Source organism: Perna viridis, chromosome 5 (genome assembly GCF_037379345.1).
Source record: "Perna viridis isolate PV_CMFRI_1.1 ecotype Kerala chromosome 5, ASM3737934v1, whole genome shotgun sequence".
NCBI classification, from domain to species: Eukaryota; Metazoa; Mollusca; class Bivalvia; order Mytilida; family Mytilidae; genus Perna; species Perna viridis.
The window spans coordinates 4,600,658-4,626,986 of NC_142449.1; the positions used below are offsets into that span (position 1 = coordinate 4,600,658).

The 26,329-nt window shown below is 32.1% G+C and overlaps 1 protein-coding gene across 2 annotated transcripts in view; it reads right to left on the minus strand.

Moving 5' to 3' along the window:
- Positions 1-785: 785 nt before the first annotated feature.
- Positions 786-26,329, minus strand: part of LOC148615680 (uncharacterized protein F21D5.5-like) — a 32,695-nt gene continuing 7,151 nt past the window's right edge. The window contains exons 3-16 of one of the 2 annotated variants that reach the window (XM_088582171.1): positions 23,109-23,188; positions 18,302-18,380; positions 16,572-16,658; positions 15,005-15,076; positions 13,747-13,795; positions 13,070-13,137; positions 10,039-10,131; positions 9,688-9,756; positions 6,058-6,085; positions 5,007-5,068; positions 4,435-4,544; positions 3,881-3,968; positions 2,622-2,683; positions 786-1,058 (exon numbers count right to left, since the gene is read on the minus strand). In XM_088582171.1, the coding sequence (XP_088438297.1) occupies positions 935-1,058; positions 2,622-2,683; positions 3,881-3,968; positions 4,435-4,544; positions 5,007-5,068; positions 6,058-6,085; positions 9,688-9,756; positions 10,039-10,131; positions 13,070-13,137; positions 13,747-13,795; positions 15,005-15,076; positions 16,572-16,658; positions 18,302-18,380; positions 23,109-23,188 (1,071 nt within the window). In that variant the 3' untranslated portion in view covers positions 786-934. Of the gene's footprint in view, positions 1,059-2,621; positions 2,684-3,880; positions 3,969-4,434; positions 4,545-5,003; positions 5,069-5,621; positions 5,771-6,057; positions 6,086-9,687; positions 9,757-10,038; positions 10,132-13,069; positions 13,138-13,746; positions 13,796-15,004; positions 15,077-16,571; positions 16,659-18,301; positions 18,381-23,108; positions 23,189-26,329 lie in introns of those variants that run through there. The other variant, XR_015922030.1, reaches the window with a different exon arrangement.

Sequence of the window (26,329 nt, forward strand, 5' to 3'; positions counted from 1 at the left end):
ATTTTCATTGAATTCTGTCTAGTAATTTTGTGGAAAAAATTTTTGGAAGAAATAACATTAGTAATAGCAAAAAGACATAAAAAAAGGTAATGTCTCCAACATGGGTTAACAGATTTACAACAAAATTTAACCATAGATAGATCTAGCTCATCATGAACAATAATATCCCATGTCAAAATTTGGATAAATCTTACGGTTTTGGAGATACATGCAAAACACTTTGGTCTAACCCCTATGTTCTATCTTTAGTAAATGTGGCCATGTTTTTTGACAGATCAAAATCACATCAGTTCTACACGGAATAACCTAAAGAATCATGTTCACACCAAGTTTGATTCTTATTGATCCAGTAGTGTCAGAGGAGAAGATTTTTGAAAGAAATAACATTAAAAAATAGCAAAAAACTATTGAAAAAGGGTAGTAACTCCAATATGGCCTAATAGATTTACATGAAAATTAGATAAAAGACAGATCTCATCATGCTGAACACTTTTACCTGATGTAAGAATTTTGATAAACCAAATGGTATTGGATATATGCGGAAAAAAAACATCCTCTGTCCAGCAATGAAGGTAAAAAGACATTAACAAGGAAAGACGATGCTTTTGACATTATTATGTTGTTTTAAAGGTACAACCAGAATCTTTTCTAACATAACTGATGTTTTAAATTCGATGTGAAGTTTGATATTGGCTATTTTTACCAGATTTCAGTACAACTGAAAACAGATAAAAAAAAAATCACTACTTTCAAAGCAAGGTTATTGATCATAATAAAATGTCAAATGAGGCAAGCAAAAATATTTTATTTCAGGACTGCTTTCAATTGGGTCTTCCCTACTTTTCTGGAAGTATTCCATTCATAAGATCAACCATCAAGTTTTTTACATATCATTAAAACTGTTGTAAGCTGAAAACAATATAAAACTATCAGTTCATTTTTCCATCAGAAACTGTTTATAAAGAAGTTCTTGTTTCTTGCTTTCAAATTTTGGCACAAAGTTTATCTTCACAATTTCTTTGAATCCTTCTTCAATCTCTGGTTTCTTATATTTTGACCTAAAATTAAAAGAAATCAGTCTATTAAATATACCGTTTCCTTTTATAATACCCTTCAATTAAGATTTAGACTTGCAGTTTATTTTAATCTAATCAACAAATAAAGATAGGAGAATCCTATTAAATGTAACTGCTTAAACATTCAAAGTTCTCCCTATTATTTAATAACAAGCGATATCAATCACTTTAAGGATTATATTAAGTTTTGCCATAGGTCAACAACACTCTGCACTTATTTCAAAATGAAATATCAAAACAAATTAATGCAAGGCGAATTGTCTCCCCTTCTACTCTCCAAATGTATACAGCAAGGGAAAGTCAATTTATAACATAATAATTTTAAGGCATTCTCATGAATACAGGGCATATTTTTCCGATACAAGTCGTTTCGGCCATAGTCACTTCTGCCATAGTTATCTCGGTCACAGTATATTTCATCCACACATTTTAAAATATTGTCCTCAGCTTTAAATATTAACCAATTTGTATTAAAAAAACTCATTTAAGTAAAATAAAGATGAAATAAAAATTTATTAAACAAGAGGACTATTCATGAAAAGATAAATGGTATAATAATAGATAACGACCAGATTGATTGTCATTTATGTCTTTGATGAACATTAACAAATAATTAATGAACTGTTATAAACTAGTGAGGAAACACCAATTATATTAATGAAACAACACAGAAAATTTATGGAACAATAAATATCCAAGCTGTGTATCCAAGCTGATATCTAGATGAAAAAAGGGAGGGAAGATGAGAAAATTTCTGTTACTACACAAGCTGCTTGAGTAATGCTTTGATTTTGTATTTTTTTGTAATTTACCACCCCCAAAAAAATGATAATCATAAATGTATTACATAATGAAATCAATTAAATGTACATTTACCTTTGATCATATATCAATTGAATACATACTGAAAACCATAGCCGAAACAACTATGGCCCGAGATGGACTATGGCCGAAACGTTCTATGGCCGAGATGACTAGAAAGCTATTTTTCAACCAAGCGATTAAGGATATGTAGTAACAAATAAATTTCATATCAACTGAGGAAATATTTAAATCTTAATGGATCCCTCCAAAGAATACCACATCTAACAATAATTTCCAAATACATATTATCTCTTATCAGGAATCAGCAGCCAATCCACCCATATAATGTAGTGTACTCAACAATGTATTACCCATATAAGGTAGTGTACTAAAACAACAGGTTACCCATATAATGTAGTGTACTCAACAATGTATTACCCATATAAGGTAGTGTACTAAAACAACAGGTTACCCATATAATGTAGTGTACTCGACAATGTATTACCCATATAAGGTAGTGTACTAAAACAACAGGTTACCCATATAATGTAGTGTACTCGACAATGTATTACCCATATAAGGTAGTGTACTAAAACAACAGGTTACCCATATAATATGGTGTACTCGACTTGTTTCATCATGTTATGAAATTGATTTGATTTTTTAATTTATTTGAGTATGTAACTGTTCAGTTGAGATGTCTGTTATACACCTTAATAAGACCTCTGTTATACACCTTACCTGAATCCATTCATAACCATAACATTGATTGGTTTGTGGTTCTTATCTGTCATCTCACGAAACTACAAAATAAAATCGATCCAATTACACATAAGGAAAAAGAGGCTTCCAGCAACTGAAAGTTTCTCTCTGTCTATCATGGTTTTCAAGATATTGGCTAAAAACTGTAAAAAAAAAAAAAAAACCAATATAAAACCAAAAGAACCTGTCATTTTTCACCTTTCAAGGGCAATAAGTCTGACAAGGAGTTGTCTGACAATTTTGATCCCTTCAAGACTTTTGTAGGCCTGATAATAAGGATCATTTCAGCAAAACTGAATAGTTTTGTACATATAATATTCGAATAACTACTGTCTGACCGTTATGTTCTATTTTTAGTAATGGAAGCCATGTTTTTCCACACAGATCAAAAATCCCCACACCAGTTCTATCCAGGATACTCCAAGGAACATTCATAACAAGTTTGAATCCAATTGGTCAAGTAGTGTCAAAGAATAACATTTTTTAGAGAAAAACATTAAAAATTGATAAAAAAAAGACAATGAAAAAGGGCAATAACTCCAATATGGCTTAACAGATTAAGACGAAAACCTGACCTGAAATAGATCTCATGATGCTGAATACTTTTCTCCAATGTCAGAATTTGGCTAAACCTAATAGTTTAGGAGATATATGCCAAATCTACTGTCTGACCCCTATGTTCTACTTTTAGTAACAGCAGCCATGTTTTTCCACAGATCAAAAATCCCCACATCAGTTCTATGCAGGATATCCCAAGGAACATTCATACCAAATTTGGTTCCAATAGGTCAAGTAGTGTTAAAGGAGAAGATTTTTTAAAGAAATAACATTATAATGGCAAAAAACGTCAAAAAAGGGCAACAATGCCAATATGGCTTAACTGATATAAAAAGAAAATTTGACCACAGATAGATCTCATAATGCTGAAGATATATATGCGAAAAAAACTGCTGTCTGACCCCTATGATCTATTTTTAGTAACAGTGGCCATGTTTTTTGATAAATTAAGAATTCCTACGTCAGTTCTATACATGACACCCCAAAAAACATTCATACAAAGTTTGGTTCACATTGATCAAGTAGTGTCAGAGGAGAAGAGTTATGAAAAAATGTTAACGACGACGATGATGGACGACGACAACGACGGACGCCAAGTGATTGCAATAGCTCACATGGCCTTCGGCCTGGTCAGCTAAAAAAGAGAAATTAAATATCTTATCTTAAAACTTTGATCTCACCCTTTCATTGTGGAGTGCCTGTTCATATGTAGCAGTAAACATGAAACATCTACATGGAAAACCTGCTTTCTTGGCTACTTCAATATACCTATAATATACATGATATTAAATTTTGTTATACAACTGACAGAATCATCAATATGTAAGAGGTTGTAGACATAACCAACCGAATCATCAATATGTAAGAGGTTGTAGACATAACCAACCGAAGCATCAATATGTAAGAGGTTACAGACAATGTTGATCCAATGATATCACAGTTCATTTACATATTTACCAAATGGCAAAATGTAGGGAAACTGATATAAAACAAGCTGGAAACTGTCTCAATGTGTGGCAACACTTTTCTACAGTGACTTCAGATCTTTGACCTTGAAAATCAATACAATTCTTCATATTCATATGCAGGTTATTCTCACCTCAGTTGAAGGTTGCTGATTCTCAGTGTTCACAAGGTTTTTATATAGAAGGTGAGGCTTTAGACTGTATCCCTGTGCAAAGTGTTTGGCTAGAGGATAAAAGTGAGAAAAGTTACAATACCAAGTAAGACTTACCGGGCTCGGGACTCTGGATCAGGATTAGTATTATCTATCACTACACTTTTACCCTCCTTTAGAGATTTAGATGTCATGGCAACACACTTTTGCCATGTCCCTAGTGTGTCCTTCAATAAAAATATTAAAACTGTTTAAGAATGAAATATCATGAATCTTTAAGTACAAATCAAGTAAGAATTAAGCAGTAACAACAATACATCAATCAAATTCTGAAGTATAACATGTCTGCATCACTACCACATATTTTTCTGTATATAAATATCTTTAACATATGTATAAACACTAAGTAATTTAAACTATAGTGTGGGTTACAAATTACCTGAAGTATGTTTTTATGATAGCATATACTGGTAAAAAATAATATTTGTAAAATTTGTACAACTTAAAACAGGTTCACATCTTTGATATGTATATTAACATGTGCAAAGTTTGAATGTTATTGGTTCAATTTCAACTTCCATACCATCTGAGTGACCATGATGACAACAGATAGGGATAAAAATGGATTAGTTCTAAAAATGTAGGAAAACATTGGATAAAAAGTTTATTAGATCCCCTGATGAACTTACCCTATTTACACGAACATATCCTTCTGGCTCCAAGTAGGTTTTACCAAAATAGGATTTTCCTGCTAAAATTATTCATCACAACTCTTTATTAAATAGCTGGCATTAAAGTTACTGCTAAATTTACAGTTTTTCTATATAGCTCTAATTATAAAGTACACATACATGTACAATGTATAACCATGGTATGATGTACATGTGTAATACTACAAGAAGGTTCAGTGACCAAATTTGTATTCCAAGTTACATACAACCTTTAACACAAATGGAGATACAGAATAGTAGCAATTGAAGTCAAGACAGAAAATATCAGTGAGCCTTATAGGGCGAGATGTGATTTTCTGTTCAGGTGTTCAAAAATAGTATTATTCTGTTTATCCATAACATCAAAGGCAATTTTATGTAACATTGTCATTGGAAATTGCCTGTATCCTTTAGTATCAAGACAGTAGTCCATGTTAAAAATATCAGGCAGTAAGAACAATGGAAAAATCAATAGTAAAGTAGTCAATATTTATAGTATTATCACAGATCATTAATTCTGTATATATCAATGATAATTAAATCTAAGTAAATAAATCCCAAGCATGTGATCACTATAAATGAGAGGAGACTTACAAAAGTATACTCCCCAACTGGACTCGAAACTTCTATAAAGTTATCTTCCTTTCAACCATGTGATATTTATCATCTCCCTTTGGCACATGTACACATGATACCCAACCATTGTATAAAGCAGTCTGAGCCATTGGCAACTAAGACTATGCCTGGACCAAGTAAAAATTGACTCAGGCTAGTGGAAATTCAGCTGAAATTTGCTTTCTCTTCAATGAAAGTTCTTGAAATTTATGATTTGGGCTAGTTACAAACAAGTTTTTGGCACAGACTGACAAAGTTTCATGAAAATGAGTTGAGCTTTACAAGGCAATGGGTCAACACATATTAGATTTCCCTTACATCTCTAATAAATCAACGATTATATATAATTGTATTTAAAAGCCTGTACATAGGGTTAAATAAAACATATTTTACAGAGATAAAATTGCCTACTTACACGCAGGATAACCAACACACAATACAACCTATAAAACAAAATGGTATAACTTTGTGATAACTTTATTTTATTATAGGTTGCTCTTCCCAAGTCAAGATTATACATATAAGAATGTCAATTTATCATTCTAATACATTATTACTTCAACCGTTCTGGAAAGGTTTCATACTTCACAATATTTTATTTTGTCAAAAATGTGTGAAAATATGATTTTCCTATTTTTTGGGTAATTTTAGAATAAAAAAATACACAGGCAAGGAAAATTACACATTTCATTTCAAAATATTTGTGACCTGTTCTTTCCACATCTTGTGCTGGTCCTCCCAATCTTGATTTTAAGGATGTTTTTTTTTGGGTGCAGGAAGTGCACATCTTTAACCCAGATATACTTAGAAAAATCAAAATATTTTCCACTGATGCAATATCTTAGTCCATGATTGGAAGGATCTCAACATGATATCAAGGGAGAAGTTTACATATGTTTTACCATGAAATATACCTTTCATGTGCATTTTTTTTTTGGAAAAAAAAATCCCAAAATACCTAAAAGAATATACTCCCAAAACAATATTTCATATATTTTGGGTAAACAAAAAATATTGAGAAGAATGTATTGTATATAAGGTTTTCAGTCCATAATTCTTAAAAATAGTAAAAAAAATATTGACATGTGTGTACTAGATCTTACTAAGGAGGAACCTTAATGATTATTTTTTGTTAACAAATGATTTAAGCCCATTAAGAAAAAAATACGTCAAAATTAGATTTCAATTATTACATTTGTAACAGCGAACAAGGTTTCTAGAGAATTGACAATTGGCCATTTCACATTCTGGTGTGTTATAGGATATCACTTCCTCATCTTCAAGGGTCAGTGTACAAGAAATTTTGGTGCGAGATAGTTGTTAACTATTCCATTTAGGAAACCTAAATTTCTGAAAGGATTTGTTAAGTTTGGAAAGCAGATTTTAATTGTTGGAAACTGCTAATCTAGAGAGAAAAATGGGCAAAAACTTCTCCCTATCTGTCCTCACTTCTTCCATTTGTTTTTGAGAGGAAGAAATTTTTCTAATCTATTAAATAGACAAAAATGTCAATTTAATTACTTTTTAAACATAATTTACTATAACCTCTCCTTGTCATTGATGTCTAAATAAGGCCCTGGGGAAAGTTCATCTGGAATCTAAAAGTAATAAAATGCTACACGAAGCACAGATTAATTCGCTGGCAAAGGTTAAACCCTGAACAGATTGGGCAAATGTGGACATAAATTTTAAGCTTGATACAGCTCTGAATTTGACTGTGATTGAATATTTGACATAAAATATATAAAACTTAAAAAGAAACTTACATAGTAAAAAATAATAATTAAAAAAAAAAAAAAAACACTGTTTCATGAAAATTGCTTGAAGTGTTTAGGAGTTTTTGGGCAATTGTGGGAGAATATTTTTTATGAATAAAGTCCAAAAACTTAAAAATTCATAACAGTTCAAGCAGGGCTAACACCAACAGTAATTAACTGTTTTAAAAAGTTTTCATGAAAATGGGAGCAACTATTACAGAGTTTAAGTCAAAAATCTGTGAAATCACCCTTTCTTATTAACAAAGTTCAATAACTCTAAATTGTAAAATCAGAAATCTACAAAAATTGAAAGGGAACTTGCATTAGTATAAATAAACATTTCACCTAAGTTTCATTAATATTGCTACTAGGATTTTTGAGTTATGGTACGAAAACAAAATCACCCCATTTTTGTATGAATAAAGTCCAATAACTTAATAAACAGCAGCACCATGAAATGCCCGTCGTCTTGTGAAAAAAACTAGAAGCCCTGTTTGTCAAGGGAGCCCCCATGTCATTTGTTAGTAGTGATTTTTTTTGGTAAATCAAATGTGTCTGTAAGACACTAATGATGAGCCCCGCTTGCTAGATTTGCCTGATTAAGAACATGTTTATTTTTGTATGAAGATATGGTCTGCAGATTCAGAAAGGTAATGTACTGTTGGTTGATACAGAAAATATTTTGTATGTTAGGCTTAGCACTGCAAAAATACTTGTGATGAGAAAAAGAGGACTGATGGACGGACTGACGGACATATAAAAAATGTTAAAAACCCCCCAATAACAAATCCCTAACTTTGTAGCTTGGGGTATATTTCTGACAAAAATTACAAAGTCCAACTATCACCCAGTTCCGTAATATTCCAAAGTTCAACTATCACCCAGTTCTGTAATTTTCATGAAAATCAAAATCCTTTCACCCTGCACACCTTCATTATGTGTAGAATTAACCTGTAAAATATTTGAGATATAGTTCAAAAACTGTACAAGGAGATAGCCAGAAAAGCCAGGATCCATATATTTCTGAGTAAAATGACTATGTGTTACTATCACCAATTTCCGTAATATTTCATAAAAATCAAAATCGTTCAGCCCTGCACACCTTCATCATGTGAAGAAATATCCTGTAAAATATTTTAGATGTAGTTCAAAAACTGTACGAGGAAATAGCTGGACTAGCCATGCTCATGTGTAATCCATATGGACAGACGGATGCACAGATAGGGGTAATTTAATATGACCCCTGACTTTGTTACAGGGGCATAAAAAACATAATAAATGTTTTCGGAATAATACAGGGTTGTACAGAATGTCATGGCAAGTAATGTGAAAAGTGGAAAAAACCAGCCCTTTTTGACAATAAAAGGCTCCCACGAGCTTGAATCCCTCACCTGGTTAAATTTTGCCTTTCAAAGGCAATAAATTTAACAAAAAGTTGTCCAATAATTTAGACTCAAGAACACTTTGGTAGGACTTACATTTGTATCATAAGGATCATTTCAGCAATTGAAAGTTTCATTCTACCTATCATAGTGTTCAAGATATTGGCTGAAAACAGTAAAAAAATAATAAGCAGTCATTTTTCCCCTTTCAAGGGCAATAACTCTTACAAGGAGTCATCTAACAACTTTCATGACTGGTAACTTTTGTAGACCTTATAATAAGGATCATTTCAGCAACTGAAAGAATTTGGCTAAACATAACAGTTTTGGAGATATATGCAAAAAACTATTGTCTGACCCCTATATTCTAATTTTAGTATCAGCAGGATAAAAAATCCCCATGTCAGTTTAATTCCTCTTGGTCCAGTAGTGTAAAAGAAGAAGATTTTTGAAAGAAATAACATTAAAGATAGCAAAAAAAAGTCAAAAAATGGCAATAACTCCAACATGGCTTAACAGATTAAAATGAAAATTTGACCACAGATAGATCTCATTATGCTGAAAACTTTACCCAGCGACAGAATTTGGCTAAACTTAACGGTTTTGGAGATATATGCGAAAACTACTGTCTGACCTATGTTCTATTTTTAGTAACGGCTGCCATGTTTTTCGATGGATAAAAAATCCCCACTTCAGTTCTATGCAGGATACCCCAAGGAACGTTCATACCCAGCATCCAATTGGTTAAGTAGTGTCAGAGAAGAAGTGTTGTGAAAAATAGTTACGACAGACACCAAGTGATGGCAACAGCTCACATGGCCTTTGGCCAGGTGAGCTAATAAAAAGGAAAGACTTCATTGTGCCTTTATAATAAATAACCTGCAATGTAAAAATAGAACTTCATACCTCTGTTTTGTCAGATGCAATGGTAGCATCAGGAGGATCACTCAGATTGTCTGATGATTTTAACTTTCTCTGTAATAGATGCACAAGATGTTCAATATTTAATTCAAATGACTGAAAAATAATAACAAAAAAATGCTAATGACAATCTGATGTTTGGTTATAGTACATATAAGTAAAAATACACAAGACAAACAAAATAATTTTTATGAGCAGTAGAATTTATTATATGACTTTACAATTAGCAGTTGACCCAACTAATGGGCAAATGTTACACAACGTTTTATATGTTTTTACATTGTTTTAGTACAAGTATATAATAAAATCTGTTCAATTATAAAAATGATGTCTTACAGGATCAAAATCAGGCATTTTGTATGGAGCTGCTTTCTCACCAAGGAAATACTCTTCAGGAGTGTAGAATTTCATTCCAATATTTAATGCAAACTGAAACAATAAAGACAGTTATTAAGTATAGATCAAACATCCTATATTCACGTAATAGTGATTCATAAATATGAAGTTCATCTTTACAATCCTAAAATATTTCTGACACAGAATGAGAGTGATCTAAGATCTGAATTTCAAAATTTGCAAATTCAATATTTACCTACCTGTATTATTGGTAAATATCCAAAATTCAAATGATTAAGATTCAGCATATAAAACAAGAGGCTCCCAGGAGCCTGAATCGCCCACATGGTTGAATTTTGCCTTTCAAAGGCAATACATTTTACAAGAATTTGTTCAACAATTTTGACTCCAGAAGTCTTTGGTAGGGCTTATCATAAGAATCATTTCAACAATTGAAAGTTCCTTTTAATCTATCATAGTTTTCAAGATAATGACTGAAAACTGTAAAAAAAAGTCATTTTTCCTCTTTCAAGGGCAATAACTCTTACAAGGAGTCATCTGACAACTTTGATTAGACTTTCGTAGTTATTTAGCTAAACCAAACGAATTTGGAGACATATGTGAAAAACTATTGTCTGACCCCTATGTTCTATTTTTAGTAATGGTGGCCATGTTTTTTTCAACAAATCAAACATCCCCACACCAGTTCTATGCAGAATACCCCAAGGAACATTTATACCAAGTTTGGTTCTAATCAGTCAAGTAGTTTCAGAGGAGAAGAGTTTTGTATAATTGTTAACGATGACAGACGCAAAGTGATGGCAATAGCTCACATGCCCATTGGCCAGGTGAGCTAAAAAAGTCAAGCTATGTTGAAATCAAACAATTTGGGACCCACTGGACCTCAATGTTGATCAATTAGAAAACATGGCCTAAAAGCAATATCTGAAAATACAGGTAAGTTCCATATATATGTACTAAGGAAAATCAACAATCCAAGGCTTAAAATCAAAACCCAATTTAAATTGGTAGAAAAACTCGAAATATACACTAACTTGATACCCCTACTCCCCCAATTGGTAACATACACCTTTTGACTTCCATACTGACTTGGATAAAATCTAAATTAGGGAATGCACAATAGGAATAATGTAATAAAGACTTTGTGAAATTTTCATTCAATTCCATTCAGTGGTTTAGGAGGAGATACAGATAAGAAATGGGTCCTTAATGCACGTCCCCATATTAAAAAATGACAAAGTCCATGTACCGTATTTTGGTGTGTGTAATGCACATATTTTTACATAGAAATAATTTCTAGAGCATGGTGGTGTGTTCTATGCATCAATATATAAGATTTGGTCAAGAAATAAAAGATTTTTGTAAGAGAAAAGAGATTGCGTAATGTAAACAAACAAAAGTGAAAGAACAGGGTTCTCAATAAGTTTTAAAGTAGGTGTAAGAAAATTAAAAGTAGGTGGCACCGTTTAGGGCCTTCAGGCTTGAACTGAGCACTGAATTAATTCTAAAACTTCCCACATAAGGAATCTGTGAAAAAAAAGGATCACATCCATTACAAAAATGCCGAACTAACCATGAATGAAGTTTGTTTATTTGTACTGCCGATCACGACAAAAAAAAATGAAGTTATCAAGGAAAATAATTTACATTACAATATACACCACGATTGAAGGTTTCTGACGCATTTTTTTATGTATGAAATGTGAAATGACCAACTTTTTTTTTTTCAATTTAATTTTTTAGCAACAAAACAGCCAGCGCCAGTGTCAAAGTAGACGGCAAAATCGCCTGTGTTAATATAATCATCAAATGCATCTTTAAGTATTGAATTTTAAATGATATTGTCTTCAGATCAAGTTTGTTTGTCTTAATAACATGTTTCAGACATAGGTTGCACAATATTTCTTTCTTAATAAAAAATGGTTAGAGATGAAAATGAAACAACTAAAAAACCAAAATGTAACAAAGCCCTTTTTTCTCAAACTCTCCTTATTGAATGCTTTTGCAACTGAAAAATGATTATTTTGAAACTTATGCTGATTGTTTCTAACAATTTTCTTTCTTTAAAGTATGTTTTCAAATGATTAATAACGGAATTTGAGTAACAAACAAAACCGGAAATGTCTGATTTTCCAGACTTTTGATTTTGTTTCATATGCCATTTCACACACCTGTGTCAATTTCGTCATTCTTCAAAATTAAAATTATCCCATTTATGTAGCTACCAATCTTTATATGATGTTTAAGTGTGAATAGATGTTTCTTTCCTACACATTTATGTAGGAAATACTTGTCAAGGTAAATAAATTGACTGATCAAAAGCAAAACATTGATCTTTTGTCTACAAAATTCTACTGCAATCTACGTCTAAAATACCTTTTTTCACACATTTTGACCTTCAAAATTGAACAATGCACAATACATAAATGTGCATTATACACACCAAAATACAGTAATGAAGATTTAGTAAAATTGTCATTCAATTCCATTCAGTGGTATAGGAGGAGTAATGGATAAGAGATGGGTTCCCCTCATGCCCCCATATTCACAAATGACAAAGTTTATGTTTTGCTATGTAAAACCCCCACATTGATTCCCATCAAAATCTAAAATAAGAGGTGCACAATGGGAACATGTAATAAAGGTTCTGTGAGTTTCATTCAATTTTATTCAGTGGTGTAGCAAGAGTAACTGATAAGAGATTTTGTTAACCCTTTGTAACAGAAGGACAGGCAGACGGATGGACACCCCATCACTAAAGAAAAAGCAGTTTATACAAAATTTCAGAAAATAACCCTTAATAAATTATTTCAAACCTTTCTTTCTTGGTAGGGAACCTACATACACAAATTTATGGGGCCTTAACACTATCAGTACATTCACCATATTATCTGTAACTGCAAATTTTTTTTTAGTTCTACAAAAAAGCTTCACAGTGTTCAAGCACATTGCACTGTCTTAAGAATTGTGTATTGTACAAAATATTGTTTAAAGAGTAACTTCAACATACCAGTCTGTCACCACAAGAAAAATCTTTCTTTCTCTTCGGCTTCCATTTATCAGGGCGTCCGGCACCATCTGGAGATAATTGCAAAAAAGTTCAATAGGAACAAATAGAACCAATCTGATTGTTTAAAAAAGTATTAGTTCCGTGAGTTTCGTTCAATTTTATTCAGTGGTGTAGCAGGAATAACTGATAAGAGATTTGGTTCACCCTGTGACAATGTATTCTACTATTACATCTATATAGAATTCCAACTTGTAGGATTCAAGATGTAACATGAATGTTTACTGTAAAATATGTATAAGAATATAAACATCAGGATTTTCCTTTTGAAAGAGACCAAATAAATGTATCAAACCATTTCAGTATCAAAAATAAAAAAACAAAAACAAAAACAAAAAAAAACAAATACTCCATGTATCTGAACAGTCAAAATGCACTGATAGTATATTTACAAGTGATATACAGTCACTGACTGAATATAAGTTTTAGTTGCTAAGTCACACACATTTCAATGTTTTGATTGAAGTTGCTAGGATGTCACCTGCTCTAATAAAAAATAATGTTTTTTTTTTTTTTACTTAAAAAAGAAGTCATCAGCTACTGAATACACTTAGTAACTTGTGGTTCTGAGTTCTGCCGATTCTATTTCAATGCTTTATAAGTATAAAATGTAACCTTACCACCAACATAGAAACTGGTCTCTTTATCTACCATGATTTTGTCATTACCCTAGTAAATAACAAAACTTCATAATTCTAACATGATAGATAATTGGAAGGTTTGTGTAAAAGGAAGTAAATTCATAAACAAAAGAAGACCTCTTAAATCTCCATAACATACATATGAACACACATGTGAAGGTTGAATCGCCAGTATTTTAAGACTGCATCCTATATTCCCTATCAGGAGATCTAACTCCCATTTGAAAAACATAAATTATCAACAACAACAACAAAATATAGTTGAACACAAAACATTTGATCTTGTGTTCACATTAAATATTACAGAACCTAAGTAAATTAGGTTACCTTAACATAACTAATGAATTAATAGTTTTCGATGATTGATAGGTTTAGCTATCACTTCAATGATGATGATTGATGGGTTTAGCTATCACTTCAATGATGATTTATAGGTTGAATAAAATTTTTAACAAAGATAATTAAGGATGTTAGATGTTGCTATCAAAACAGTCTAGTCACAACTTCTCAATAAAGAAAATCTGTTGACTTTGTAACCTCTCCTTCAGAGACCAAACTCCTGACCAAAATCTTCCAATCTAAGTTTAAAGGTTTATCACATGTATGCAACACCCTATCAAACCACTGCAATTTCTGAAAATAATTACTATAAACCTGTACAACAAACCCTGTCTATATAATATAAGTGCATGCAAGATTTTTTGTTGTGTATGATTTGAGCTCTATAACATATTACAACCATGGTACCAAATACATAATGAATTGTATACGACTAGTCTGGTGTATTTTATAAAGAAGGCTTAATTGTTATACTTGATAAATGTATTAAAATTGCACCATTCCTTTATTTTACATAAAAGAAATCCAGCAATTCATATATTGCATGCATTTCCAGACATATAAATCAGAAGATTGATTTTCTTTATGTTTTACTGTGAACAGTCTTAAACATATAATATATTTGAAATCCTTTTAAATTAGGAATTTTTAATTATTATTTCTAGTTTATTTTTCTTTCAATTCTATGCAACCAACAGATATTTCATTCAATCTCTGCCCAGTATACTGGACTTATTTTAATCCTTCAGCCAGGATTTGATTCCGCTGTGGGAGTGACTTTATCCCATTATATTTAGGTACATATGTAAATTTTTCCCCTCAAAATTCAGAATAATTCAAAATCGGTAATACTTCATATTATCATGAGTACAATTTAAATGATGACAGACAATAGTACCTTTTCTTGTAGATAATAAAACATGCCTTGAGCTGGTTTCCTATACATCCCCTCTCCAGTAGATATCAGTATCTGTAAACAAAATGAAGTATAATATTCTTGAATATTGTCAAATCAACATTAATTCTAATCTTAATATTGCTGTGTATTTAGGTGACTTACTAGTATTTTGGTGTATGTAGATTGAAATTATTTTATTTTATCATTTATTCATCATTCGTTCGCTATCGACTGACAGGACTCATACCGATCAACTACTGCAGTATCAACTGACAGGACTCATACCGATCAACTACTGCAGTATCAACTGACAGGACTCATACCGATCAACTACTGCAGTATTAACTAGTATACTATACATTTTGACCTTTGAACTAATGCATGTTTTCCTGTGTTTTCCTGCCACTAACAATCTTATTATTCGAACTTTTAGCCACCCTTTTTCCTTATTCACGTTTTAACCATCAAAAATGGACAAGGTGTCCTACACTTTCCAAATGTATTTTCAGGTAAACATTATTTGTCCTTTTCTACAACTCACATTTCACACTCTTTGCTTTAATGATGTTCAATTCATCATGTATTTTCAGTAAAATAAAGATTGGTGATGAAAGTATTTCTTATTTGAGTCACACATAAGTCTGAACTTGGTTCTTCAAAATATCACCTGTGGCATATACATGGGATGATCAATTTAAGAATTTATTGGTGCATATTCAAGAAATAATTTAGTTAATTTACCAAAGGCAGGTCATTTATGGGGATAGTTTTACACATAGCAATATCAATCTTGGTCAGAATTTTATTTAACTGCACATTTTTTTCTTGATCAAACTTTACAGTAGTGGTAATTTATACATGTATGTACCTGTATGTATTATGAGATTTATTTCTCTTTGATGTCAAAGGTGTATATGCATGTGTCTTTTACTGTAAATTATTGATCAAACAGGATTTTACAAAGCAATCAGAAAAGTGGAAATTGGTGAATTCAGCAGTTATGTCCTCCAAAACGTCCTTCCAACTATCATGTTTATGAAAAGAATAAAATTTGTTATTTACTACATTTTTAACTTAACCGGTGTCTGAATATCGTATTTTTAGAGACAATTACATCTTACAGAGATCTTACTTAATCTTTACAGTAACAAATACATCTGAAAACTTTCCAGTTATTTTTCGAGGTCCGATGTCGGAAATCTCCAATTTTTCCGGCCGGAAATAGAAAAAAAAACAAAAAACAAACAAACAAACAAATGAAAATTCTGAAAACACCAAAAAATTTTTTTTGACTCAGCAGCATTTTTTAGACATGGCAGGGGCAAGAAGAAACAAACAGTTTTTAATTGTGGCCTTATACTTCTCATATTCAAATACAATGATGTATATTTTCCAAATTAAAAGATGATTGTGGTAGTTTTGAAAAAGTTCAACAAAACATTGCATTGTGATTTTGATATTTGACCTATGACATTGAAAAAATAGAGAGTTTTCATGTGATCTAAGAATGACTGGTTTACTAAATCCTTTTACAACTTAATCACCAAGAAGATAGTTACTAATATACCTGAACTGGAACTCCTAACTTTGTTACTAAAGAAGTAAACTTCGTTTTTAAGTCTTCCAACTTAGTTTTACCTCTAGCTACACCAAGCTGGAAATAAATACAAGTATGTTAAGTATAGTTAAAAGAAACTAGGTTCATTGCTACCAAAAAATACAAAAATATCACTATACATGTACCAGTATGATATTTTTCTTTTCAGTTTAAGATTGTGATATCATCACAAAGGTATAAGGTAAAATTAAACAGAAATTTACTTATCCTTAGACTATCACAAAGGTACAAGGTAAAAATAAACAGACTTTCAATATATCTCCATATCTAATATCACAAAGGTACAAGGTAAAAATAGACATAGATCCATAGACTTTCAACACATCTTCATATCTAATATGATTTTAAGCTTTGTTGATAATGCACAACCAAGTCGTTTTGGGAGATGTTTGTACCAACGGGAATATACAAGACTTCCTAGAACACCTGCATGTATGCCTTTCAGACAATGATTTTGTGCAATTCATGTTTCAGACCCTCTATTTGGATAGGACATTACTGATGCTCCACCCCTTTTATTAAAATCAATCATACCCTCCATGTGGATAGGACATAACTGATGCTTCATCCCTTTTATTAAAATCAAATTTAGTATAATGAAAAAAAATAGTGAAGAGTACTAAAAGTATATTAATATTTGTCCATTCAATTCAATAGAAACTTAAAGTGCAAAGCTATTTAAATCCGTTCCTCACCCCTTTTTATATATTCAGGGAAAATATGGAGACGTTAGAAATGTTATTCATATTGCACACTTATCATTTTGTAAAAAAAACAAAAAAAAAACAAAAAAAAAACGAACTAAATTGGCATATATTTTGAGCTGAGCAGAATTAGTCAAACCCTAGAAAACGAATAAACCAAAGTCAGTAGAATAGTTGACACAAGCAAATTAAAGGTTTTATAAATCACTATTAAAAAACAATAAACTATACTAAAAGGGACTTAAAACATAATGTACAACTTTGTTGAATTAAAAATGACAAATTTAGGCAAGGATGTTTTGAATAACTGTACTTCTTTCTAACTAAAATTTAAATGTTCTATCAATGTTCCAGCCATGTAGTGTTTGTAACCAACCGAGAAAGTACACAATTGACTAATCTGATACTAGTTTACACGACCGAGTGAAAAGTATGCCTCTGACATATCATATATTCAAAAGTGCTACGTACATGTAACCTTTGAAGTGTTTAAGGTACACAATCGACTAATCTGATACTACTTTACATGACCGAGTGAAAAGTATGTCTCTGACATATCATATATTCAAAAGTGCTATGTACATGTAACCTTTGAAGTGTTTAAGGTTCAGTGATTGTCCTCAGTGACTTCATGGTTTCTTGCTAATAACAGAAATTCTAAATAAATCAAATTATAGAAATATCTTTAAAGCCATCTTATCATTCCTTCTTCCAATAGGTGCTAAGAAATCTGCAACTGAAATTTCCAAATACCACACATGTAAAAATTCTATGTCACTTGGAAAATAAGAGGTAGATGACCTTGAAAGGTGGAATGAGGAGACATGGTACAAGTCACCATGCTTAAGCCATATATCAAATATCTTCTTATTACCTCCAGTAGAAGCCAAGAAATCTGTGACGGAAATATTTCAATTTGTTATAGAAGGACAGACACCTCCATCACAACATACCCCACTATTTTGACATCATTACCTGGTTAGTGAAGAAAACTATTTTGTAACCATCAGTATGAAGTTGTTTTAGCTTGTTTGGTATTACTGGATAGTGTATTCTGAAAAGAAGTCAAATGAAATGGTCTATAATACAACAAAAAAGAGAATTCTCATTACATTTCATAATAAATTTTTGCCAAATGTAGAGTAATTTTCTGAAACTTCAGCAAGACTATAAGCTCTAAAGAGCCTGAATCACTCACCAGGAGAATTTGAAATCATGCTGTCATATAATTTGATCATTCAAACAAAAGGTGTTATCTATACTTACAACATTCCTGCCATCACCTAAGCCACCTGAGCCATACAAAAATTAGATTATTTGTAAAGGTTCTGGAGGTCATTTACCCTATTAAGTTTCAAAACATAGGCATATGTGGTTTCAGGAGTTGATATTTAAAAATTAACCACAAATCATAAACACAAAGTGAATTAGCATATGCTCACTGGGACCTTTCGTCCAGGTGAGCTAAAAAGTTTGAATGAAGAGTACAGTAAAAATGTTAGTTATGTTATTCAAGAAAATGTTCGACTTAATATGGACTACTACAGTGGAAGATATTGTAGCCAAACCCTTTAATAAAAACTTGTTGAAACCATAAAAACCCTAACTTTGAAACTTAAGTTAGAAATTTCTCCAAGAAAAAATACAAACTGTAAGACCACTATAACCAACAGTTGTGTAAAGTTTGAAGTTTACTGTACAAGTGGTTCTCAAATTACAATGCGAGATGAAAAAAGAACAAAAAAAAAAACTAGACAGCCTGAATCGCTCACCTGTAGATGTTAAAATCATGTGGTCATTTCATTCGATCATTTAAAGCTAAAATGACCTCTGTCAGCCATCTTGTATAATCTAACGGATTCAAAATCTTAACCCATATCAAAGTTGTCCATCTCATTAATTCTGCCAAGTTTGGTCACTATTGGTTTAGTAAAAGCAAAAATATAGGCCAAAATGGGCTTACTAACAGGTTTTCAATGCCAACTTTTAGTGGGCACAGCCATCTGCTGACCCATTTGAGCCACACACAAAAAAAATGGATCATTTGAAAAGGGCAATGAGATCATTTATCCTATGAAGTTTCAAGATATTGGCACTTGTGGTTTAGTAGTAGTTGATCTTCAAAAATTGGCCAAGAGGGGGCTTACAAGACCTCTTGCCACCATCTTGTTTAATCTAGTGAAACCAAAATTTTATTAGATGTTACAGTTGTCCCTATTATTATTTATGTCAAATTCCCTGTAAGGTATCAATGGCAATTTTGAGTGGCTGCCACCCACTGAGCCACCTGAGCCACACAAGTGGATCTTGTTAGAGGGTGTTGAGAAAATCAACCCTATCAAGTTTCAAAATATTGACAAATGTCATTTTTGAGGAGTAATCTTTGAAAATTAGCCAATCAGAGGCTTTAAAATAGCCACTGACAACCATCTTGTTTAATGAAATATTAAATCAGATGTCAAAGTTGTCCTCTTTATTATTTCTACCACCTATGGTCACAAATTGGCTCACAAAAGGCTGAAATAGGTTAAATGTGTTTCCCCATAAGTTTTCAATAGCAGCTTTGAGCTCACACACACAAAAAGTGGATCATTTGTAGAGGGTATTGAGGTCATTAACACTATCCGGTTTCAAAACATCGACACATGTGGTTTCAGATGAGTTGATCTTTGAAAAATTGGCCTATCAGCAGCTTAAATGGCCTGAGGCACTATCTTGTTTAATCAAGGGAAACCCAAAGTGAACTTTAGTTAAGGCTCTTGCAAACATCATTTCTGCCAAGTTTGGTTAAAATTGGTCAAGGGGTTTTCATGTATTTGAGCAAAATGTGAAAAGTTTAAGGAACGCAGTAAAGTGACAGCATAAGCTCACAGGGACATTCGGTGCAGGTGAGCTATAAAGTCAATAACTCCAGACCGAACTACAGGCTCTAAAAAGCCTGAATTGCTCACCCAACTTGATAAACACCATTCTAATTTTTTGTAAAAGTGGCCCTGTTTTTTCTTGGATAAAAATTCCTAGCACTCATATCCAAGGAACAATCATATCAATTTTCACTGAATTCTGTTTAGCAGTTTTTGAAAGTAATGACATAGTGAAAAAAAAGTAGAAAAAGGGCACTAAATTAACCATAGCTGAACAGATTTCTCAAACATGGCTGAACATATTTATATGCAAATTTGACAACAGAAAGATCTCATCATGCTGAATACTTCATTCTATTTATTATTATTCCAAATATTACATGAACAGCATTTGGCCATTTCTTGAGTTTGGGAGCTTGGAGATCCATTCATACATGCATGAACGACCGAATATAGCTTTTTAATCCCATAATGACGGTTTAAGTTACAAGCTAAAAACCTTACCAAAAAAAAAAAGGAAAAAAAAAGAAAACTGCTACAGATATTTACAGTTTATAGTATCAAGTCTCTTCAACTCATTTTCACTACATTTTAAAAGTGAACCTTACAAATCAAAAATGTTTGGGTTAAACATGTTTTACAGTATATTTTATAGACAAAACTATAAAGTATTTGCATACAGTTATAATCTCAGTAATTATTCAAAATAAAGCATATATAAAGACCCTGATGTAGCAAAAACATTGTCTACTATACATGACAAATATGTTGTTCTATCAGCAGACAAAGCCCAAAGCAACATAGTTTTTGTCTGCAAAACGTTTCACATCCAATGTTTATTATCAGAGGTAGACGTAAAAAATAATAGCAGTGATAAGATCACAAGACCTATACTGCCACTACACTCTCAAAAGAAGAGATAGTGGAAAACCATAAATCTGTGCTATCCTCTTTTGGTCTCTCTACCAAAGACAATGATTGTGATTTAACGTCTATGTACTGCATTTCTAAACTCCACAAGAATCCATGCAATGTTACATAGCTGGATCTGCAAAATGTACCACCAAACCTCTTTCAAACTTTTAATTTCTACACTCACAGCTGTCAAAGAGGGTCTCCAGTCTTACCACAACACTTCTTACTCCTGTAGTGGTATTAATTCAATGTGGATCCTGAAAAACTTGAAAGACCATTGGAGACCCTTAATTCAAGATAATTATCAGAATATAATAGCATTTAAACCTATCATTTTTCAACAATGTATACTTCTATCCCCCATACGCAATATCAACTCCAAAAACATTATACATCGTTGTTTCTCCAAAAAAGATGGTACACCTGGGTACAAATATATAGTTCTTGGTAGAGATTCCTCATACTTTGTAAAAAATAATTCCAAATCATCTAAATATACAAAGAAGATGTTTTCAAAATGCTGTAATTTTTTATCAACAACATATTTGTCCAGTGTGGTGGACGCATTTTTCAACAAACAGTAAGCATTCCAATGGGAAAAATGGTGCTCCTCTACTTGCTCACCCATTCCTTCACTCTTATGAGGCTGACTTTATAGCTGATCTGATCCGAAAGAAAAAACATCGTTTAGCTAGATCCTTTAATCTCAGTTTTCCCTATACAGATGATGTATTATCATTAACCAATCCTAGCTTCGGGGATTTGATACATTGCATCTACCCCAAAGAACTTGAGATATAGGATACTACAGACACTGTGAAGTCAGCCTCGTATCTTGACCTACAATTAGAGATCAATGGTAAGGAAAAACTATTGACCAAACTTTACGACAAACGTGATGACTTTTCATTCAGAATTGTCCACTTTCCTTTCATCTGTGGCAACATCCCTTCAGCACCTGTGTATGGAGTTTTCATATCACAACTCATATGATATGCCAGAGCTTGCCGTAACTACACAGACTTTTTGTACAGCACTAGACTACTTACAATTAGGCTTCTGGAACAGGGTTATGTTGCTACAAGATTGAAGTCATCACTACAGAAGTTTTATAGTCATCATCAGGAACTCGTGGGTCGTTATGGTGTATCCATTTGCACCATTAAAACTTGATTTGTTCAATATGTCATAATTTTCCTTTCCTCTTTCACCTACTCCGGACTTGACTTTTTATGAGCAACTTGGCGGGTGTTTTCAAAGTCTGGTCATTGTCCCTGGATTATATTATTTTGATTTCCACTAGAATCTTGGTTCCCTTGATTACTCTTGCACCAACTGTAACATGTATATGGTTAACATATATATTGAGCAGTTAATATTAACAAAATTGTTTCCAACTACCATCAGAGAATCTGTGAGCAATGCTTACTAATTGAATAATCCCCTCCCTACTTGCCTTTTTGGAAAATGACAAAATCCATGTTTAGCTATAAGAGACGTTAAAATATTCAGCTTTAAATATCTCAAATAGTTGGTGAACATCTTCATTATTTAATAAATATTCTATGACAGTTTCATTCAGTGGTGTAAAAAGGGGTACAGATAAGAGATGAATACCACTCTGTGTAATGGATGTTAGATGGAAGGGGGTATATACATGTACACTACTATCAACCAAAATTTAAATTTCTCCACTCTTCACGGTGGAGTCACTCATGTCTCCACTGTAACTCCACCAAAGTAACCAGGATAAAGTTACCTAATTTCAATAATTTTCAATATTTTTTTCTACCCTTTTCAGAAATGTTATTAAACTACTAGAACAATTAAAATATTTTTTTTTGCATAGACAGGAGAAGTTAATTACAGACAATTGTTGAAATGGTGGCTCCAATGTGGAGAGCATAGAAATTAAAATTTGTGTTGACAGTAGTGAACATGTATAATACACCCCACTTTTCAAGCAGGAGTATAGAAGCAAGTTGTCTAGTGTAAAAGATTACCTCCAGTCTCCTGGATGCTTTGGAAACACATTTCCTGACTGTGTTACAATTATAGTACCATCAATATCAAAGCCAGCAATCTACAATGATAAACTAGTACACATCAACATACAGGTTTATGGTAAATGCTCAAAAAGATTACTTGATAGATATCTTAATTGTTAAACTGATGTTCAATATTATTTCATACTTTATTTGAATAGTCTGAAGAATTAGAAGTATACAGAAAGTAAATTAGGTGATTATATGGGTTATAATAAGTTAACTGAACAACTGAATAGGCTCATTTGTAAGGGATATAGTTATGACATTGTTGTCAAATAGTAAAAGACAGCATTTTTTTGGTATTAACATTGATTTCCTCATAGAGTCTTTACACAGAAATTACATGTAAAACAACATATTTAGAAGCATCTTTTGGCATGACATGCATTATGCCCTTATTGTTTGACTTATGCTTTGATTCCCATCCCCACATGGGGAGAATTGGGTTTGATTTTACATATGATGGGGATATAACTTTTTGTAGGTTTGAACTGATTGGGAGCTGGCATGTTAATTAAGTGCTAGTAATCCTTAGTTAGTACATTTGTGTAGTTTATATTTAGTTTTAATGAATAGTCAAGATAAATATGTACTTGTTGGGTTTGTGAAATTTCACAAAATTGTAACATCTGTATTTAAGTAACATTATTTGTAATATTTCTCTTTGACCTGCATACACTTATTTCAAATGTATATATCTCATTTCATGCATTCCTGGTGCTCTTTTTTAGCCACTAGCCTGAAACCCAGGGCTAGTAAAAATTCATTTGGGTTAGTGAAATAATGTGTACTTTTCTTGTTTTAGGCTAGTTGAATCCCGTACAGTCCTCCATTATTTTGGCTAGTTGTTAAGAGTTTTGAAGGCAAGGACTGTATTTCTAATTGTTAAACTTTTTGTACTATTCTGCCTCATGAGAGGTCCTTACTGAAATAAAAAGTTTCAAAAGTTTCTATGGAGACATTTGTAGGCTTATCATAATAATCATTGTATCAATTGAAAGTCTCTTTCTATCTGTTGTGGTTTTTCCTTCCTCTGCGACTCATGTACACAGAAACTGTGTACAGTTCTTGTCTGGTAGGGTAACATTAAGAAAAACGTCCTTGTAAAGCGTAAAATCTGTAGTTTAACCAAATATTTTAATACAGTCTTTGAAATTGACACCAGCCCAACTGCTGGTAAAAATGCTGGTGGGCTTGCTGAATTTGGCTAACATACCAATGATTGCATTATAAGCAGTAGCCTGAGACTGGATACTTTTTGGCAGGGCTGGCTAATTTTAGCAAAACTCTATATAGCCATATAGTAAATATGTGGAAAATTATATTCAGGACTGGCTAAAATTTGAGTAAGTTTCCTACCCTGTTATAAGTTCATTATTTTTTTAGCTCAGGCTTGTTGTCAGAAATTTATATGGCAAAGACTGTTAATTAGTAATTCACAACCAATTATTATCAATGCCTGTAAACACAAAGTAAAAGTAAAAAATTACCATATAGGCAGAGCCAGATACAGAAAAAATTAAGGTCCTAAAATGTGAATTTCAAGTAGTTTTTTGTCAATTAAATATTCTGCAAGGTTTTACAACTACTATGTACATGTAATGCGTTGTTATTACATGTACCTCTATTATTATGAAACAATCTTCAATCAGTATTTTGACAAAAATATACAATATTGCAGTTTTTACGAAAATCTAAATATCCAGTATAACCTAAAAGTGGTTTGAAAATGATCCTTTCATACATGAAACTTGCTCTTTTATTTATACTTTAATAAACTGGAAGTTCTTATTTAATACAGGAAGAAAAACATGTCAAGAACACTGACAACAATATAAGATCTTAAATTCAAAAACACTCTTGTATTGTAAGAAAATGATTTGAAGTGAAGAGGTAATAAAACTTACTCACTTATTTATATAACAAAGGTTTACTCTATAAAGCATATTTACAACATTAAGATCTATTATGGTTTTCAAGATATTGGCTAAAAACTGCAAAAAAACATTATTATTAACCTTTCAAGGGCAATAACTATACCAATGAGTCAACCTACAACTTCAACCCAATGAACACTTTAGTAGGCCTTATCAGATATCCTAAAGATTATTTTATCAATTGAAAGTTTACTTTATATCTACTACTGGGTATATGGCATTCGAGATATTGGCTAAAACTGCCAAAAGAAAACTCAAACATTTTGGCTCTTTAAGGGCAATAACTATAATAGTCATCTCACAACTTCAAATCAAGAAAAAAACTGTTGTAGGCCTCATCATAAGGATCATGTCATCAATTTTAAGTATTTTTTTCCATCTACTATGCTACAAACTGCAAAACTATGCCATTTTTCTCCTTTTGAGGGCAATAATTTGAACAAGGGGTCTTCCAACAATATTGACCCAATAAAGACATTTGTAGAGCTTGTAAAGCCAACGAAGGAAGGTAACCTTCATTTTTCTCTATCCTTCATAGTTTGAAATAAGTGGCTTTACCCCATGTTCTATAAATAGACATGGCAGCCATGTTTTTTAACTGATCAAACATGCAAACACACTTTTTGTGCAGGACACCCTAACAGGGGCTGCTCTGGCTAACAAAATTCTGTCACCAGAAAAAAAAGTTTTTCACCAATTTTCAGAAATTAAAGCCAAAATGGGTGCTAAAAAAATTATTCTGACTTTTTAAAATATGACAGCATTGAGTCCACTGATGAGTTATCTTTGTCAATTCATCAAAATAACCCCTTCATTCACGACATACATGTACCCCAAGATTCACTCTTGATGCATGTGTAAAGCAGGTTTTTAGCTCTAGTCATAGTCATGATCTCAGTCACTTGTCATATGCAAAATAATAAAGTACTACTCCAGAAACAGGCGTTATTTCTATCAAGGATTTTATATTACTATGCTCATATAGTCCCTGAATTAATACATGTTGACCTTTGTCCTTTGTGGTCTAATTAAATTTATCTTAAAATATAATTTGATTTTTTATTGATAAATTTTCACCAAACTTGATTTTTTTTCAAGTGATAAAATTTCCATTATATGTGTCCCTTTTTAATTATCTCTTGTCCTCTTGCACTCCTGCATGAAATGGGAATATTATGACTTAATGTCTTCAGTATTTCCTTAATTAGATTTTGGGAATCCCCATTCTATTTGTGAATG